At 36.2% G+C, this 21,842-nt stretch overlaps 1 protein-coding gene across 3 annotated transcripts in view; it reads right to left on the bottom strand.

Moving 5' to 3' along the window:
* The window catches only part of mbd2 (methyl-CpG binding domain protein 2), a 197,461-nt gene that overhangs the window by 66,930 nt on the left and 108,689 nt on the right, over window positions 1-21,842 (bottom strand). For 2 of the 3 annotated variants that reach the window (XM_028802574.2, XM_051928023.1), the window contains exons 4-5: window positions 16,218-16,308; window positions 5,676-5,853 (exon numbers count right to left, since the gene is read on the bottom strand). In XM_028802574.2, coding sequence (XP_028658407.1) covers window positions 5,676-5,853; window positions 16,218-16,308 — 269 coding nt within the window. Of the gene's footprint in view, window positions 1-2,120; window positions 2,283-5,675; window positions 5,854-16,217; window positions 16,309-21,842 lie in introns of those variants that run through there. The other variant, XM_051928022.1, reaches the window with a different exon arrangement.

Below are 21,842 nucleotides of genomic sequence, written 5' to 3'. Positions count from 1 at the left end.
ACTCACCTTATCCAACACTCTGTAGGAGAGTGTAAAAAAGTGCCATCTGTTTTTTTGAGTGCCAATGTGTATTACACATAGAAAGGAAAATCAAGGGAACAGAATTTATCTTCTAATTATGTGGCAATCAACCTGTCTACACTAATTTGATTTTTCATTTACTTCATCAACTAAAACTGCAAAATCTGTGATTTATACAAGCATGCTTTTTACAGTGCAAATAATATCTATTTTTATTTCCATTCATCTAATTACTAACTTGACAGGCAGGGCATTTTAAATGGTGCTTGTGTCATTTAATATTCATCTTTCTTTAAAGTATAAATTGCAATAAAGCTTACAGGATTCTGCAACACTGAATGTGCTTTTTCTTGTTCTTAATCAGGAGATGAAAACCAAAAACAATTATTTATTTGCTCCATAAAAGAAAAAACCTTAACAACTACCTCAGAAAATATTAGGATCTTGTGATTATGACTAAAAACTTGCTAACTTCCACAGAGTAATGAATTTTAATAGATGTTAAATCAGGGAGATAGCAGATACATATTCTTTTTGAAAGAAATCAAATGTTAAACCCTTAGGAGCACCATAAATCTCTTATTCTCTTTTAACACTGGCTTCTGTACGGTACTTTTTCTACAAACACAATTTTCCTTTCCACTTTACTTTTATCAAACAGTGATAAATACAGTATATACTGACTTGAATTAATTTCAGCATTTTTCTTCTTATAACCCAGTACTGTGCTGCAGAATGGCACTACAGAGAGAGAATAACGCTGTCCTTTTTCTTTGAGGAATCACCAATACTGCAATGTATCTGAACATTAGAAACCAAGACTTTGCCTTGACTGTTTTTAATAAGCTCTTGCATAGTAGGAGATGCCTCATGTGTTGAAGAAAGTGAAATAAAAGTAAAGGTGTCAGAGTGCCTGATAGGCATCCAAAAAAACTGAAAGATTTCTAGTTAAAGGTTGTAATTCAAAGCTGTAGATTCTTTACATTACAAAAATCATTTGCATATTGCACTGCAGGGGTGCACGCTGTATCGTCTGGAATTTAATAGCAGTTCTCCCTTCCCTTCAGTGGTCATAATTTCCAAATAAGTGCCATGTGTCGCCTGCTGTAAAATGCTAGCTGCCTCAAGAATTGCCTGTTCTGCACTTACAATTCTTCAATATCTAATAAAATATCAAACAACAGGTTACATAAGTAAATCATGAGGGAAAAAGGCACATTTAAGAACACCTCCAAATCCCAACTTTAATTACAAGGAATCTGCCTATTTACTGATTTTCTGGTCCCATGTATTTGCAATTAAGAGACAAAACAAGTTAACACCAATCAGCAGCACATTGTTTTCCAAGTGAGAGCTAAAAGGTAGTACTGGCAAACCAAATGCGCAAATAACAACTTAGTTCCTAAATCACCAGGCAAAAGATTTACAATATGGATAGAAAACTTTGAATCCTTATACAAATGGAATTGACACATCTCCTAAGAATCAACTACAGTATATTGGTGCTTATGTTGTAAGGCACCAATTTAATATTTATAATCTATTTTGCATTGCAATGAATATGTAAGCTCTATTCTGATGCCACAGTAGATAGATGTTTTTTCTGCAATCCGGTTGCTAAAGTGAGAGATAATTTTGTATGATCGTATTATTATTATTATTACTGTTAGTCAAATGCCCCCTAGTAGAGGCCTTTGACTGTTCATGTATCTTTGTAATGTTTACTGCAGCTCATGGCTACCCTTACCTTTTTTGAGTCTTTGTTTCTTTAAAATAATTTTGTTTGTTTTCTTTTGTTATTAACTTTAATTTTGTCTTTGTTTTATTAAGTTCAAGGTTTTCAGTCTTTTAACACAACACCACTTGACATTTCCTAATGTCTTAAAGCAGCTCTCGAACCAATTTACAGAAGGAAACCTACAGTGGCCTCTATAATGTTTGGGACAGAAAAACTTTTTTTCCTTGATTAACCCCTCTGCTCCACAGTTTAAAATTATAAATCAAAAAATTCAGACATAATTAAAATGCACATTGCAGACTTTCATTTAAGGGGATTTACATACATTTTGGTCACAGCATGTAGGGATGACAACACTTTCTCTACACGGTCCCCCCCATTTCAAGGCACCATAATGTTTGGGTCAATTGGCGTCACAGGTGTTTCTGATTCCTCAGGTGGGTTTCATTGTTTCATAAGATACCTTTGCTTGCTTCTACTCTTTGGAGTCTGTAGTTGCCATTGTGAAACATGAGGACAAGAGCTGTGCCAATGAAAGACAAAGAAGCCATTATGATGCTGAAAAACAAGAATAAAACCGTTGGTGACATCGGTAAAACTTTAAAACTGTCTGGAATATCATTGAGAAGAAAGAAGACATTGGTGAGCTCAGTAATCACAAAATGACTGGTAGGACAAGGAAGACCACCAGTGCTAATGTCAGAAGAATCCTCACTATGCTAAAGAAAAAGCTGCAAAGGCCTGTCTGACAGGTCAGAAACAGCCTTCAGGAGCAGATGTGTATGTGTTACAGATGACTATACGCAGAAGAGCTTATGAACAGAAACACAGGGGCCACGCTGCAAGATGCAAACCATTAGTTAGCCACAAAAACAGGATGGCCAGATTACAGTTTGCAAAAAAGACTTAAAAGAGCCTGCAGAATTCTGGAAAAAGGTCTTGTGGACAGAGACAAAGGTGAACCGGCATCAGAGTGATAGCAAGAGCAAAGTGTGGAGATGAAAAGGAACTACCCAAGGTCCAAAGCAGACCACTTCATCTGTTAAACCTGGTGATGGGGGCGTTATGACTTATGGGTTTGTATGGCTGCCACAGGTCCAGGCACACTTCTCTTCATTGACCATGTAACTTCTGACAGTGGTGTCACAGTGAATTCGGAGATGTATAGAAATGTCTCAAAATTCACTGGAAAGCACTTAATCGTATAACAAGATAATGATCCCAAACATACTGTTAAGGCAACACAGGAGTTTTTTAAAGTTAAAAATTGGAAAATTCTTGAATGGCCAAGTCAGTCACTTGATTTAAATCCAATTCCATATGCTGAAGAGAAACCTTAATGGGACAAGCCCCCTGAACAAGCAGGAGCTGAAGATGTTTGCATTAGAGGACTGGCAGAACATCACCAGAGAAGATCCTCAGCACCTGGTGATGTTATGAATCGCAGACTTCAAGCAGTCATTGCATGCAAGGGATATGTGACAAAGTCCTAAATATGACAGCTTTAATAGACCTGCCATTGCTGTGTTCCAAACATTAGCGTGCCCTGAAATAAAAAGACCATGTAGAAAAAATGTTGTACATAGTGTGATGAAAATGTATGCAAATACCCTTAAATTAAAGTCTGCAAGGTGCATTTTAATCACATCTGATTTGTTTGATTTGTAATTTTAAACTGTGGAGTAGAAGAGGAAATCAAGGAAAAATGTGTCTTTGTCCCAAACATCATGGAAGGCACAGTACATTATAAAATGTTCAGTAATCATAATAAAGAAAATGCACTAGAGTAATAAGGGTCATTTTCCTGTATTGTTTTTGAAAAGCAAATAGTAAGAGGAAATGTTAGAAGAAATAACAGAATCTGTTCAAAATATCCTTCAAATATCTCATCTTGACAGAACAAGGAAGATTTTTTTTTTAATTCTGAAAGCAAAGCAAACTCCACTCTCTAAGTAAGCATACACAGAAGACATTGTTTGCCTTTCACGCTTCAACTGAAAAAAAGTCATAATTGAAAAATTAATTAGCCTTAATGTGGGAAAAATACGGCTTTATATCTGAACTGCATCAGTAAAAGACAATCAAGTGTGACAATGCAGCTAACACAAAGGCAGAGATTATCAGGAATGGGATTTCTTCCTGTCATGCAGAACATTGAAGCCTTGCACACTCTACCTTCCATATTAGGACAGAAAGGAAGCCGAGCTTTTGTGCCTCTGTAGTTCTATTATTAGAGCAATCAAATGGAGAAAGCCTGCAGTTTACTGCCTCCTGCTGTTCAGGTAAAGTCTTTCAGGAAGATCACTTTCAAAATATGTCATTTCAGCAGTAGGAGCTCAAACAAGCATTGGTAACCCACTGTATCTCAGAAATGGAATAGTGATGTTAGTAATTAGGTAGTGGTCCACCATAATAGTTCATGTACTGCCATCCAGACTAGCTTCCATTATTTACGAAAAAAAAAAGGTGGAAGATACTGAAAGACACTTCCTTCACTTTTAGAAAATAAGTATGAAATATAAACCTATATATGCCTAAAATGGAACACGGGGCTATGTAATCTCCTAGAGCAGGCACAGCACAGTTCAGCTTTTCAGCTGAATGTGGCAGATGAGCAACTTCTTTATCAAATATAAGGTAGGCATCAGGTAAAAGCCAATCTTTCGCTCTTCCCTGGAACTGCACAAAAATGCTGACAATCTAAAAAAAAATTGTTCTGAAAAACGGGGCTGCAAAATTAAAGTGTCCTTACTTGCAGAAAAAGTGGCCAATATACTTCCCCCAATAACAAGAACACCTCTGTATAATTTCCTTTTACCCTTTGATCTCCAAAAGAAATGCAGTTAAATTAGTCATGTCCTTATTTACAGAAATATACCAATATTCTGCAGAAGCCATTACAGGATTTGTAAGTGCCACTTTAGAAGCTTTTAAAGTGTTTGCCTTTATCAATATGTCTCAGAGATCACTTTAGATGAAACTAACTCCTGTCAAGGTTATATGTATGACCAAAGATGGCTGAGGAGTTCAAAATTAATTGTTTATTACTCCACCTTATACAGCCTACATTGTTTGAAAAAGATTAATATACATTTTAGGAATGACATATATTTCCAACAATATTCTATTATAGTTATGTATTAAAAACAATAAAACTGTCTCTTATTAATATCACCTTTAATAAAAAAGGCATGGAACCTAATGCAAATCATTACAATATAATTTTTTTTACATGCAAGCCTTAAAAATGACTACTATTATGTATATAATGGTTATCCTATGTGGTTACCAGTCCAGGGCACCGTAAATTCATCCATCAATCCATCCATTTTCAGACTCATTTATGTATCACTGCAATAAATCCTATATACTAGATTTGCTCATAAATAACTGCTAAGTGTTACAAACCTAAAGTAAAGTTTTTACTTATAAAATGCTTGGATTACAACTAGCTAAAGCTGATAAAATCATGTTGGCAAGAATGTTGTTTACTATTTCCTTCTGTGGAATGTAAGACACACTGTGTTTAAAATACTTTTAGTTTACTTACAACATTAAACTATTACCACCACAAATGGACTGTTGATAAAACTCTTGAATCATAACACCGTTAATACTTCTATTGTAAATATCTTTTGGGACATACAGAACATTAAAAAATTAAAATGATTTTGTTGTGTCAGAGCTAATGCAACAAATGTCTATAATGAAGAACCGAACAATTACAAGATTTTTAAGTGGAAAAACAACAATCGCTATATTTTTAAATTATCATGTTCACACCACTGATCTCTAAATATTCAAAAGTGATAAATCTGTAAAGTTAAGGCATTACAATCGGCGATAAACCCTGAAAACAAAGGGTGATCATCTCATCGTTTTTTTATCTCCATGCTTATGGTCTGCTAAATCTTACCGAATGTCATCATCTGTGATCGTAAAAGCTTGGCAGAGGGGCTGAGATGTGTTCAGCCATATGGCTGGGTTCTTCTCAACTGCTGCAGACAGCTGTCCTGTAATTGGTGCAGAGCTGGTATGCAGAGCACTCGCAATCGCACAAAGCAACGTTCGGTCTGTATTTGCTGGACCAACAGCTAAAAGAAGACAAAGAGCAAAATACACAATTAGTTTTAATAAAGCAGTTTTACTTACTTTTAAAGATGAAAACAAAGATTCAGTAATTCAAAAATACCTTACCAAAAAGAGGCAAGATGGTCTCTTTTTTTAAACAAATATTCTGTCTTTTTCTGTTTTGTATGTAATAAAAAAAGAGCAATCCATGAGTTTCAAGAACTCCTGCAAGCAATTTGGAGGTCTGAAGGTGCTGGTGCCTAACATCGCAGCAACAGACACAGGGAAGGAAATCATTCTGAGGGCACATTTATACGTGTGAAGTAGCTGTAGCAAGTTAGGGGAAATCACTTTTTCTGTTTTGAAGATCACCTGGGGACAGACAGATTTATTTGTAGTTTTGTTATACTGTATTTTTTATAATTTGTGGCCAACCAGGGGTGCTGCAGCTGATCAAAAACCCAACACACACTGGCTCAGACACAAGTTGCACTGAACAAAGGCTTTAATTCATGGGAAACTCTTCCAGGGATTCGTTTACCACACCAAAACCATGAGAAGGGCCTACAGCACACAGCAATGCTTTGTCTTCTTCTCTTTTTCTCTCTACCTCTACTCCTCTGAGCAAGCATTGTCCTCCTCCCCCTGACTCTGGGTCCTGAAGTTGAGACAGGCAACATATTTTAATATGAAACGCAGGAGTATTTCCGGTGTCCCATAATTGTGGCCCAGGAGCTCTACTGGGTTAGGCTGGAGACTGACAAAACAGCATTTGCAAGTTTTGTCTGCACCCCCTGGCGATGCCAATGGGGCCCAACAGGTCTGAGTCAAAGAACTCTAGTTCCCATGATGCCTTGTGGGAATTCTGTGGGCATTTTCACATACCAAGGGGGCTGTCATCTAGTAATCTGGGGGAGACAATGTCCTGTGCATGCTGTCTCTCCCCTTCCTTTGAGGCTGAGGAAATCCCATCTGGACAATGTTCCTCACAATTTACTAAAAATAGCTAATTATTATGATTACACAAATACTAGAGAAAGAGAAATAATTAGCAACCAAAAATAATAAAAAAATGCCTAACTAGTTTATTTAACATGAACTTAAACATTCAGTTAAATAAAGTCCATTCAAAAAACGGTTCAAATGGCAAAAATAAAATCAAGACCAAGTAACACATAAGACAAATAAATAATAAGGCCATAATTCAATAAAAAGAAATCCAAGCAATATTAAAGGTCCAAAATTGCAAAACATACAGTAAATAAAATAAAACTAATGAAGATAACGGTCAAAATAAAAGTATGAATAAAGTGCCATGAAATATATTGTGCAAAAATTCAAAACACCAAAATATAAAACAGGCTAACCAATAAAAAGTCAAACTACAACAAGGCCCTCAATACAAAAGGTCAAAATACTAAAAGCAAAGATTCCAGAATTTACTCTGTAAACCTTCAAATAATCTAACCCAAATGTTGGAAAGACAGAAGAGGGGAGCTACAGAATAAAAGAATACGTCTGAATCACAGCAATTACCCAGAGGCCTAAAAAACTCTTACATACACCACCCTTAAACAGCAGCCTAGTCAGTCCAATATCTGCAGCACTGAGACATCCAGAGCCCCAACCAAACCGTGACAGTAAATGTTCTGACAAGAGATGGAAAACAATCAGGTCATGGAAGCAAAAATGAAAAGGGTCAAAAGATGGATCATAAGTCAGGTAAACAAGCAAAGTCAAAATCAGAAAAACAAGCCTAAGAAATGTCTAAACCAAGCACATATTCAAATATCCAAGATGGTACACAATTGTATCCAGAAATTCAAAACCTGAAGCACTTTTAAATCTCTCTTGACACAGCCAAATACCCAGACAATGAATGGAGGCATGACCCTGTGTTAGGATATAGCGGGTTGGATAACGACTGACTGACTGACTGAATGGAGGCACCAGCTTGAATATTGATTCTCCAATGACGTCACTCCATGTGACCTCTGGGGTCCACTGCTTAGCAACTTATGGTTGCACTTGTGCACAAAATGGTGCCACCCGTAACAAAAACAAAACTGGTTTGAGGTAAAATTTAAATAAATATCAATAAATTTTATATGATGCCAAGCTCTTAATCCATATAAAAAATAACTGAATAAAATCTTCATATTCAGAAATACAGAAAAATGTCAAAAAATCTTATAAAAAAAATGTATATGGTCATTGCTTACCGATAATTTATATTTAAATGCTAGTACTAATCATGAAGACAACGTTTATTCTAATTGGAATAGGAATTTCATTCACAACAAAGTCAATCAGTAGCTACGGTACATTACAAAATAGCCAACTACCACAAGTGAGTTATTGTAATCTAGTTTACATAGATTTAAAGCCTGTCGCTATTACTGTTTATTCTAAAACAAAAAAAAAACTACTAAATAAAACATGTTTTATTTAAACAAAGTATGGAATCTTATTTATGTTTAGAAGTTTATTGTAATGACATGACATGCTTTACAATGTAAAAGCACTATCTATCACCTACTATATAATACAACACTAAGGTCTTTGTGTCCAGTCCATCTGAGCAATCTGATTGGTCAGTTTAGCTTTGGTGGTACAATGAAAGAGGAACCACAAATGTGAGATGCACGAGGACGAGTATAGGCATATGAAGTATGTTGACAGCATCTCCTTCAAACATGGCAAGTGTAAAACCAGACAGGAGATGAGAAAGGTGCCTTAAAAACAATGACAAAAGTCTGAGAAGCAGACTTTATGGGAATGCACTCAAGAGACGGAGCACCGGTTAAGTGACGTTCACACACACAAATATAGAGGACAGGCACTGAAATCGTACACATAGGGCAAGAGACAGCAAATATTTTGTATTTATTCTATTACCTGTCTTTGATGGGTACTGTGGCTAGTACAGTGTAAAATAATGAGTATTGCAGCATAAAGAGAAACAGTTATAAATTCAGCATAACTATGTTATACATTTAATTTGCTCATTATATTATAACTCAAATGGCTAACTGAATACATGAATCTCAAAACTGGTTATGTGGACGTAAATTTGAAGAGTTTGGGATCAATGACTAAAAAAGAATTTCACGGTAGTCTTAATAATATTCTTGATATTATTCACTTTCAACCGAACTAAGACAGTGTGCAAAAGTAAAAGGGGGGCATGCATCAGAGGGCTTTACAATGGACTGGAATCTTGTTGATGTCTTATACTGAATGCTATAGAATGTTGTAGGGGTGAGTTCCATATTTGTCAAAACATGTAATGAATAACAAAGCTACATTGATTAAATGAGTGCTTCCTGCTATTTTCAAATAATGACAATTACTTTTTATGTTGTTCCATCCTCCGTTAGTTTAATTACAAATCACATATTTCTTCCCATTGCATAGGCATGTGTAGAGAAATTTATTGGAAACATTACAGTATGACATTAAATGATGCAGCTGCTGCACAAAACTACAGACATTATACATGGACTGTGCATTTCTTTAAACTGACATGTATATTACAACTGTGGAATGGTGAAATTATTCAAAACCTGAACATAAACACAGTACATACATTTGAAAACCCACATAATCTAATTCAAGTTCACAGAAGGGCCTGAATCTTTCTGAGCTGCCCTGAGCAGTAAGCAGGAAAAAAACTCTGGGCAGGGTGCCAGTGCGTCACAGGGAAAACATATGCTCAGTCCCTCTTTGACTCACACTGGAGGCGATAGAGATGTACCACTTAACTTAACTTGCATATCTGTGAGGATGCTGAAGGAAAACCAGACTAACTTGAGGAAAACTCAGACAGACGCAGAGAGAACGTGCAAACTTTGTATACACAACAACCAGGTGTAGGATTCTAAAAGAGGTTGCTGAATCTACGAAGCAGGAGCACTAACCATTGCACCATTGTGATACCAAAAAAAGAATCAACGTGTTTAACAAAAAAAAAAAAACACCATCTTGTTAATAAAATAAAATTAATGAGTCCTTTCCAAATAGACAGCATTCCCCAGATTAACCAAAAATGGCTGCTGTTTTGTGGCATTTAATGATATGAGGTGAAATTATCTCTTAGTGATCATTCATTACCCGAATTTCAGGAAGAAAACATTAACTGCCATTGCTTCAAATGTATGGAAGGGCCTGATGGTGACTCTAAATTCGCCTAGGATCATTCTATGTAGACCTAAGTATCTCCTAATCTTTGACTATATACAGTAAACAGATGCAGTTGCAGTCCTCACTGATTTTGCTCTACATCCCAGTATAACAGGCCTCTGTATTTACATACATAGCAAGTTAAGTTGAATATACTCTTACAAAAATGAATGTGCCCGAAAAACAGATATATCTTGCAATGTAATGTGAAATATATGTAGTTCAACTGTATATTTTTAAGATTATATCTGAAATGTAATGAAACATACAGTACATTTACCTTAATATATTGTAACAAACGTATTTCCAAATACATTCTGCATAAAACTGACAGCCCCATGTCTCTGAAAGATCATTCATGGCTTATATTTCAACCTGTAAAACATTCAATTTATTTTGAACTCCCTGCAACTCAAGATAACTTGTTCAAGTAGGTAGAAGTGTCAGCATGCAGTATATTGACTGCAATGTATTCTGTGGTCAAACATGTTCTTGTTGTTTTCTGACATTTCAAGAAATATTATTATAAAAGTTACAGAGCTAGCAGTTAGTCATGTGTATTTCTTCAATATTTTTTTCTGGTGATGAATACATTTACTGTCAGGCTAGAATTTTAACTGTAAATACATCTAGAATATTAGAACACCTGTTCTTAACTCTTTTAGGGCAGTTGTCGACTTTTTTCGACAGCGGGGGTTGAGGTTGAATGTCGACTTTAGTTGACATTCAGGGGCAGAGGGTAATAATCAGCTGCATACATCGACAAAAGTCACCATCACGTTACAGGAAGACCCTCTTTGCTAGAAGGACCATTAGACTCATTGACTTGACATCGAATCCCTCTGTGTGTGTGAGGAGCATAGAGTAAACACTAGCTTGAATGGCATCAACATCGGGCAAAAGAGCAAAGCGAATGTGCAAAGCAAAATACTCTGGGTGCATTATTTGTTTATTTTTTTGCTTTTTGTGTATTACTGCTGAATCAGACTATGACTTATCAAACTCTGATTTTGATTCAAGTGATCTGGAAATCAAAAATGAAAGGCTGGAAGCTGTTTTTTTTTCCAGAAGGTGCCTTTCAGAAAATGAATGATGAGACAAACAGGTATGTAATAAGTATGTAAGAAGTGTTACAGCCGATCTAAGAAAGCTAACGTTTAATGTGAAATGCATATAGTGTTTGCTTTGTGTGCTTTTTAGAAAACTGTTTTTGGGAAAAATATTCAAACCTGGGAGAAAATGGAAAAAAAAATTAGCCCTGAAAGAGTTAAATAAATTTTCTAGGAAAGTTAATATACAGTACAAAAATAACATATAATAAAAATATTGAAATAACTATTTTAGAATATACTGTATAGTATCAATAGAATTTACAGCATATTTAAAATGTTATCATAGTTGTGCTTTACAGTATATTAATCCTACTATTTTAAAATAAATTGAAAAATATAGTTTTATATTTTGGAAAATATATTGCAATATACCAAAATGGCAATAATTTACATATTTTACAGTATATCTTCTTGATCTTCTACAGTATTTATTCTTGAAGTATATTGTAGTATATTTTAAAATATACTCATACTGGTAGCAATATATTTTTAAAAATATATATTTTAAAAGTATTTCACTTTTGTATGGATAAGACAGTTTTATTCACATTTTTTATGATGTGTTTCTATACAGTACTTACATGTTTTAATGCTTCTATGTTCTTCACAAACCCAGCACAAAATTAAGGGACTGTTCTCAAGACTAAAGCATGAAAATACAATTTACAAATACTGTACTTCTCACTGTATAAATGTACTTTGTCATTTGTAAGCTATCAGGTACTGTCCAAAGAGATATACTAAGTGTTAGAATTGAAGTTTCATTAAAAATTCTTTCTGAGCTTTCCTTGTGGTGTAAAAGTAATTGTGGTGTTATTTCTGAGGTTTTTATACTCAGAGGATTCAATTCTGTACTTATTTCATTGTTTGATGCCTTCATTTAAAAGCTACATTTTAATAAATGTTTTTTCGGAAGCCATTTTGTTTTGACAATAGGTGCCGCCATTTTGTGGATTCCGTTGTCATGATGTAGGTCCTAGTTGCTAGGGGTGTGGCCTCCAGGGTCATGACATCAAAGGATCATTGGGGAAGGGTTAAAAGGTCGTCTTGCTGGCCATTTTGTAGCTGAGATTTGGATGAAATACTATGATTTGCAATTCACTTTATATTTGACCGTTTGTTCTTGAAATTACTTTGTTCCTTGATTTTTATTTTTGATTTTCAATTTGTTTTTCATTCCTCTCTTTTTTGACTTCCAGTTTTTACCTTCACTTTGTTTTTCAACTGAATTTATTTCTCTTCTTATTCACTTGACCTTCTTTTGACTGCCTGGCTCAGAAGAATAAGTTTTGAAATACCTTCTCTGAACCTTAAAAGTATTACTCCTGTCCTGATCCCATTCTGGTTCACTTTTAAACCTGTCCTCTTTAACTTACTACTGTTTTATGCTAGAACAATTAAGCATCCATTACAGCAAGCAAAAACTTGATTTTGTTCTCATTAAAGACAATAGAGAAACTGAGTTTAGTTTAATGGTGCACTTTATTCCTTGTCCACCAGCTTCTGCTTGCAAACCTCAAATTGCATCCCATGCTGCAAAGTATCCCACATGCCCTATCTTCCAAGTACCAGCTTTTTTAAAAATTTTCTTTAACTAATTACATTTGTGCATTAAATTACTGCTTATGTGTATTTCAGGTTCAAAGTGGCAGTTTGAGCTGCGCCCTATTTTGCTTTCTGTTTGATTAGATCACCTTGTGTGCACAGACAAGCACATTTAATGAAGGTCTGGGTTTTCAAGTGTCACATTCATTTCAAGGCTGCTGCCTTTACCTGTGAGCATTTCATGCTTTTCAGGTGCATTGCGAGCAAAAAAGTAAAATATTAATAACACAAATAATTAAAAAAGCACATACAGTACAAACTGATGTATATTTAAATATATAATGTCTTTGGAGATATTAAAGTATTGACTTATTTTTAATTTGAATATTCAAATCTTATTTTTGGCTAATTTGAAAGCCCTATTGCCCATTTGTTTGTTCTGTATTGAAAGTGGAAATTTAAATTGAAAATTTCAATTCACTTTAAAAAAAAACGGCTGACAGTAAAATTAAAGCCTTACCTTTACAGTATGGCCACAGTTTGGAAAGCCGTACACTATTGTAATAAGTGTATCCATTTTCATCCGCTGAGCATTCTACTGAAAATGCACTGTATACACTCAAACAAAATGGCCCATAGGTTCTGCTCACCAGCCAATTTTTAGAAATGTATTTTTTCATTTAGGTTATTTTTTTCCTGAAGGATTCTCGTAGATGTGAATGATTTGTCTGATAATTCTGTCATTTTAGTTTTAGCAAACATCTTGCGTTTTCTGGTTAACAGACCTGTTTTACTTAAATTAATTCAACAATAATTGTGTGTGATATAATTTTTCAATACATCTGTTAAAAAATATATGCTAACATATAATAATAATAAACTGATATGAAATTGCTTACAGTATTGTATTTAGAAAAGACAGAAAACAAAGTAGATTCCTGCTAAGATATGGAGTAAAAACAGATTCATTTCATTATGAAGTTGGTCATTTTCATAATGAATTACATATTTGCCCACTGTAGCAATTATAGTGTAAAAAATCATAACAGAAAAAATATAATGTGATGCTTTGTTTGTCATATGGCACACAGATCAGCCAATAAATTACAGTGAAATATTCACAACAAGTTACTTAAGACAGCATGTCTGTCAAGGCCTTGTCTCAGTTACCAGAATTACAACTGAACCTCAGACAACACGGGGGGCTTCATGTAACGGAACTGTGAACGTCTGCTAATAAACAAATGCCTTGTTGTAGTAAACAACAATCGGCGTATCACTGTAAATTATACATTAAATAGTTATGCAGATGCAATTTTTATTTATATATTGATTATTTGTTATGTATTTATACATAGATTTAGCATTCATTTATACACACAAATTAATGTATTTTATTTGAACTAGGAATAACACATTACTTCATGGCAAGGAAATGTCAAGTTGAGAGACAATCCCCATACTGAACGTAAATATTCAGAGGCAAACTAAAAACCAAGACAGAGCTGATGCTCAAGCACTGTGTCTTTTTATATAAATTAATCTTTCCATGACGCCCGACTTAAGAGAGAAACGGGGAAGAAGGAGCATTTAAGGAACCTAAATCATGTACAATACGATAGTTTATTTTTGTATAGCCCAAAATCACACAGGAAGTGCCGCAATGGGCTTTAACAGGCCCTGCCTCTTGACAGCCCCCCTAGCATTGACTCTCTAAGAAGACAAGGAAAACTCCCAAAAAAATCTTGTAGGAAAAAATGGAAGAGACCTTGGGAAAGGCAGTTCAAAGAGAGACCCCATTCCAGGTAGGCTGGGCGTGCAGTGGGTGTCAAAAGAAGGGGGTCAATACAATAGAATAAAATACAATACACAGAACAGAACAAATCCTCAAAACAGTATAAAATAAATTATTTTAGAAGTTAAATATAAAAAAAAAAATTCTGCTCCATACTTCTAAAATTTTTATTTAACAGTAAATGATATCATATAATAAGATTTGGATATTTTTAGAGTCCTGGAGCCCTCATCCATCAAGCTGTATTGTATGTATACATGTATTGGACTAATTTTTATAAATTAATACTGGAATAAAGATAACTAGAAACATACTCAAACATGTCTTTTTGTCTATAGATTTAAAGTCTTACAGTTCAGAAATTCAGGTCTTTGGGACTTTTTTTCCCTGAAACCAATCACCTGGACAGAGTGGAACTGACACAAACTCTTTGGAATACGAGATGATCCAGTTGTTTCCATGTTGAACCAAAGTGGGAGTGCATTAACTGTCAAAGCTAATTTCCATTCAGTTAAGTCTGTTGCCTATTTTAAGATGTGTATGAGGAATCATAAGATATTTCACAAACAAGAGGAGACCATTCAGTCCATCAGTCCCGACTCTGGCTAATAGCTAAGCTAATGTGGAAGGAATAAGCAATTGGTAAAGGCTGTGAAATAAAAATGTATTTTTAGGGAGTGCCTCTTGAAAATGTATCCACAAACAGCTCAGTCAAAAAGTCTAACAACTGTCGGGGACAATGACCAATCTTTTCATTAATGACTTGATTGTACTTTATTTTGTATTGCACCTTTCACAGTACTTACATTGTAAAGGGTTATTACTGCTACAGTATTTCTAATCTTCGTTCGTTTGCCTTTGACTTCTATCTTTACCTACAACTGCAAGATATCAGGCAGGGAATCATAGTGGCAGTAAGTAAAGATTAGATGCCTCCTTCAGTTCTGGACATTAAGAGAATCAGAGGGAGTCTTTGTCAGGGCAGGAATAAGAAACATCGGCAGCATTTTGAAAAGGCAGAGCTGCACAAGAGTTGACATGACAGTTGATGCAGACAGTGGAAAGGGCAGGAAAAAGGGAGTCTAAGCAGCAGGAGTCTGAGGGTTATGTCTGTCATTACAGTGGCTTTGCCATCTGTGATTGATCATGTGCCACTCCCTCTTATTCACACCAGATGGAGATGATTTATGAGGGCTGTCTAATACTCTTTCATGATCCCTTGCTATGCCAGGATAGGGAGGGAGGCATAATTTAGAAAACCTAAAGGAACAGGTTTTTAATAGATAATAAAGAAAACCTAATGCTTAAAACTGTCAAAAAAGGAAACTCTCCACTGATTTAAACATTTGCATTTACTCAAAACATTGCATAGAGAATAGCTCCCTTGCTCACCATGATAAAATGGAAAATCCAACCAGAAGAGCCAATTTTGTGACTGAAAGACTTGAATATGTGAAACTGGTCAGAGCTTTCTGAAGAATGTGTAACAACATAAAGGGTTTTCAATTGTATAGAGCTTAAAACATATATACAGCGGTTAACAAAGATTGTAACTTAATGGTAAAGTAATCGTAAGAAATGCATTTATTTCCACCTTTTTAAAATGTTAAAAAAAGGCATGTAACTTAAGCAAAACTTTATTGCATTTATTCCCCTCAGTTGTCCTAAAACTAGGTCAGCTTCTCATAGCTTTCATTTAATTACATTCTCGAAGTACGCCCATTAAAGAAAACTATTGAAAGAAATACTCCACCTTGTAAACCTTTGGGAAGATCCATAGTTTTAATGATCTGTTCGGTTACATCTGATGCGCTTAAACCTTGTAATCGCTTTTCCCAGAAAAGCTGCAATTAAATGAAAAACAAAAGAATTACAAGTTTGCAAACCATTTGGAAAATATTTTCTCTTCTCTTCAGATGTGTAAGTGACAGAAGGAACTTTGTGACAGTAGAATGTCACAGGTACACGGTACAGTAAAAATGACTTGTGGATGCTGTTATATTTATAGTGTTAACTCTCCATTTAGTAACTGCTTTCTTACTATAAAAAGATTAAACATTAATTGTACATATTTTAGCAGAAAAACAATATTATTTTGGCAGCTAAACAAGGAATTTGTGTCCATTGAGCACAAATATATACAGTAATAGCACTTCTACGTTGTCACGCATGTGCAGTTAGAGATAACCCAAAAGGCTCAGGTAAGCCCAGTGATATCCTGTCATGGAAATAGGGGGTGCTGTCACTAACAGTATCTCCAGATTCCCCAATGGGAGTCCCCTGGAGATAACACCTAGCCCTGTCCCTTCCAGGTTCAGGGGCATTTGACCAGACAAGTTGGCAGAAGTGGGCATTTTTTGATTGTGGACAACAGATGAGACCAGGCACGGTACAAATATAGGGCCTGAGTGGACCCATGCCCACCTGCATTTATCATTAGCCCACCTCTCTTTTTTTTTTTTTTTTTTTTTTTTTTTTTTACCTAAGGTTTTACTTTATTTTTTTCCTCAAATGACAATTAGCCTATACAGGTAATGCATGCATGAATTTTAATACACATCTCCCATGACTAAAATATCAGTTAATTATAAACTTACACTGCAAAATCACAAGTGTTAAATGAATGCTTCTAGTGATTGTTAGCGGATAGCGATTATACAGCGTACGTCTACGCAACAAGGTTTAAAAAATAAGATTGACTTTAAATGTTACCCGCCACAGGCACTCAAAACATATGATGTTAAGAGAAGGCAATCGACTAGTGACTTACTGAAGTTACTGGTTGGGGTACGTCTTGGTGGAGGGAAACCTGAACAGTATCTCGAAAAACAATACTTTTAGGTTTTATTTGCAAAAGGAAACAAGCAGATGTGCAAATTATAAGAGTCTGATGTTGCCACTGAGTTTCTCGGATACCTCTGAAACCCCGCCACTAGTTGTGTTAACATTACCAATGGGTTTGCTATTTATGGATTTTCCAGCACAGTAGTAGTACCACCCAGTCAACAAATGTCGAATGATCGGCCAGGTCACAGATATGTCTGAAATTCACCAGCCGCAAACTCAATCGCTAATAAAGCTTACAACTTCTGTTACAGCTGGTAAGGCGCACAGCTTTGGGGCTCATTGATACAACAGATAACAGCGTGCGTTTGGAATACAGGATATCAAAAGATGCAATTTTGAAATAACCTGAGGGCAGATTCAGTTCAGTATTCAGAGACTGGAAATACATGCATCACACATGTGCACAAATTACAAGGAATGGCAAAAGTGGATTTTTAAGGTTTTATAAGGGTACAGGTCAAAATGATAAGATATTAGCAATGGGCTGGTATGTCACACATAACATCGAAAGGTAGGCCATCAGTTTATCTTAAACATTTTTTTTTGTTTGTTCTTTATTTCGCCTTATACAATTTCTTGCATTAGGAATTTGTTAGTTTTCACATACCCCTTGGGGGCAGAGCGCAGGGTCAGCCATTGCACAGTGCCCCTGGACCAATTACAGGTTAAGGGTCTTGCTCAAGGGCCCAGCAGAGTAGAATCTCTTTTGGCAGTGACGGGGATTCAAATCGGCAATCTTCCGGATACCAGCGCAGATCCTTAGCCTCAGAGCCACCACTCCACCCTAAGTGGATTTAAGTTAACTAGCCAACCCGCGGCGTAGCATACGCCGCATAATTATGTATTGATGGGTGACCACTTCCTGAATGACAGTTGTCAGTACTTGTAGTCACAGTTGAGAAACACTTTTTTAATGTCTTTTAAGCACAGGGGAAACAATGAACATGTGAAACATCCATAATGTAATAAGCCACCAAGAAAAGTAACATTGCAACAATGCTATCTACAGAAGTGAAAACAAATTCGAGCCCGGTGCATTCTTTAACTGCCTTGTGGCACTGTAGTAGTGCTGCTGCTTTGCGGTAAGGAGACTCTGGAAGATTGTGGGTTCGCTTCCCGGTTCCTCCCTGTGTGGATAGCGCTTTGAATACTGAGAACACCGCTATATCAATGTAACGAAGTATTATTATTCTTATGTGTCCACCCCGCTCTCTCTCTAGTGCGCGCCTGTATGTGTATGTGTATGTGTGTGTGCGTGTGTGTGTGTGTGTCACACGCTCTCGCTCTCTCTCTCGCTCGCTCGCTGCACGTGGTCCTGCAGGCAAACACCGCAAAAATAATATATTGATGGCTGAACACTTCCAGAAAGACACAGTTGTCTAAAAGGAGGGAAAAAAATGAACATTTGCAAAATCCGTAACGCTGCTTTCAGTAAGTACAATGCCCACTCGTTTAATTTGTCGGCCACTTTTTGCCAGCCGTCCTTTCTGGTTTGGGCTGCTTTTGCAGTGTTACCGCTTGTGCATATTAAATCTTGAAATCCTTCGAGTAACTAACACCCACACACACACACAGCTTGTGTAGAAGGTCAGCTGCTGAGAGAGCATCTCGACTGTTGCAGGGCCTGCATCGGTGAAGCAGGTGAGACGCTAATGAAACAGAGGCACAGGGCTTATTGGTTTTTAAAGACTGCTTCCTTCATTGTGTTTTGAGAGGGAAACATACAATTGTCCGTGACTGACAATTGGAGGACCACCATCGCACGCTCATTCAGCAATTCACATCCGCGACAAACATGCCTCTTCTTACATGGTCCTGCCGCGTCCACCCTTGTTCTCAAAGCATACACACCGCCTGGTCATGTGCCCGTTCGCAAGAGCAACTCACGGAGACCCGCCCACCAACTCTAAGACCATGGCATGTAAAACAGTTTGCGATGGTGGTGCATGCGTCACATCTTTTTGAAAGTTTGGCCCTGTGCCTTGTTAATTGTCATCGCAAAGGCAAATCTAACAGGAAATTGTCTTCGTGTAAAAGTAAAAGGCAAATTATCTGTGACAAACAAACTGTTTTACACGCTGCATACCAACCTGCGGCGTAGTATACGCCGCATAATCACGCCGTTTTTGTAATGTTTTTTGAGCAGAGGGAAAAAAATGAACATTTGCAAAATCTGTAACGCTGCTTTCAGTAAGTACAATGCACACGCGTTTAATTTGTCACTAATTAACTAACACCCACCCAGCTTGTGTGAAAAAAATGCGCCTGTTCTTTCATCATTTTGTTGCAGCCTATCAAAGACTTGCTGATCATGTTTTCTAGACTCAATATACATGTTGCAGGGCCTGCATCGGTGAAGCAGGTGAGACACTAATGAAAAAGAGGCACAGGGCTTATTGGTTTTTAAAGACTGCTTCCTTCATTGTGTTTTAACCTCAGTTTTAAAGGATTGTTTTAAGGATCCCATGGGATACCCCTCGCAAAATGTTTTACATGCTGCATATAGCGATTCACATTCCCGAGAAACATGCCTCTATGAACAGTCAAAGTGGCTCAGAGATGCATGTGGCCTCTAGCCCAGATGAACATAAATGATGCCATATTTTCCGAGTCATCGCGTCCGAGTTGGTGGGCGTGGCTCTGCGAGTTGTTGTCGTATCCAATGGTCTTAGAGTTGGTGGGCATGGCTCCTTCCTGCGTGCGCCATGGGCAGCTTACTTGTCGGCGGCTTAGTGAATCCATGCCCCTTCCGGCGTGCTTTCCATGGGTGGCTACTTGTCGGCGGCTTAGTGAATTATATATATAGATGTTAACAAATGTCATTCAGACTAGACGTGCAAATAAAAAAAAAAAGTTTACTTTGGTATAACTGGACTTTAAAATGAGAGAATTTTTTTGTTATTTTTATTACTGTGAAATATACGATCTAAACAAGGAAGTGTACAGACTCTTATTTTGCTTTGTAGTTTAAAATGGAGTTTATTTTGCCATGTGACTTATTAAACAGGGACTTGGCAACTCAACAGTTTGCAAGTGCCTGTCATAAGGTTTAGTAAAAACTCATATCTACCACTCCAGGGAAGGAAAGAAAACTAGATGAACATTAGCCAGCTGCGAAGAGAAAACTAAAGACCCAAAAGTCAAATGTGAACAAACTTGGGGAGTATACTTGAACAAAACCCCTGATGTAATTTCACAGATGAACTCTAGTGTTGGTTGAAAGAGTTGAGACCGTGATCAGACACCAAAATGGAGGCTCTGTGGATGCACTACTAGGGGCTTTTGTAATCAAAGGGGGTTTCCAAACAAGCATACCACACTAGGAGACTTGGCATTCACACAATCAAGCAAGCAGCCCAGTCATCAGTCCCTGGATTTAGACTATAATAAGAATTTGGATAGGAGTGTAGCTGACACTAACATTGCAAAAAATATATAAACACATCAGTATGAGTAAATTCCTCAAAGGTCAAAGTCAGAGGCCAAAGAATATCGGTTAAAAAGTGGAGGTTAGCAAGCAAAAGACATGGCACATATAATCATTTCCACAGCACTAAAAATGTATGTCTTGTTATCAATTTACTTCAGATAATTAAAATGTTAGAATCTTAAATTAACATAAATACATGCTCTGTGAAAATGTAAAGTAAAAAAATAGCCAAATTTGGTATAAATTATCATTTCAAAAAACTTTGAAAGAGTCTAGATTGGTTAATCTACGCCATTCTCCCATGACAGAGAAGCCATTTCATGGTCTCCCTAGTGTGAAATTCCATTATTGTTCATTGATTAGATTCTAAAGTCATGCTTTGTGTCATTAACGTATGTTCATCCACACTCACTAGTTACAGGAGAATGGCATTGTCTGCCACTCTTTTACTTTTTAAAGTTTAAGCCATGCTTTTAAAGGATCAAGTTAGTGACTTATTATTAGCCACACATAATTCTATAATCTAAGACCAGAAGGGGTTCATCCATCTCAATAAATGAAGGACACGAATTATAAATTAGTTCATAACAAAAGAATGCAAATCATGACCACCATTTGGATAGATAATGAAAATGTCACTTGCTTTAATGTCCCAATATTCAAATCATGCCTTTCTAATTACAATATTCACTCATTTTATTTGTTCTTATCAAAATGCAATTCCCCTGAATAATCACTACCAAAATTAATTATATTAATAATATATGCAATTAAATACATGACAGAATTATTGTTAAATGATTTAAGAAATAAATGCAAACACAAAATCTTGGGATAAAAGAAAGAAAGAAAATATATATAAAACAAGTGATAACTGCTTGATGTCATTGCTCAGTTTGTATCAAGGTTATTTAATAAGTAAGTCAATAAGCTACTGCAGGCTGCTGATAAAAATAATATACCATTCTCAAATCCAATTTAGTATTTACAAGGTGGGCAGGGATGAAACACTGGATGGGACTCCAGTCTGTCACTTGGCATACTCACACACACATTGACACGGGTTCAGTTTAGGACTGGTAATAGATAGATAGATAGATA

Source organism: Erpetoichthys calabaricus, chromosome 5 (genome assembly GCF_900747795.2).
Source record: "Erpetoichthys calabaricus chromosome 5, fErpCal1.3, whole genome shotgun sequence".
NCBI classification, from domain to species: Eukaryota; Metazoa; Chordata; class Cladistia; order Polypteriformes; family Polypteridae; genus Erpetoichthys; species Erpetoichthys calabaricus.
The sequence above is the reverse complement of the archived record's forward strand: the minus strand, read 5'-3'. Positions and strand labels throughout refer to the sequence as shown.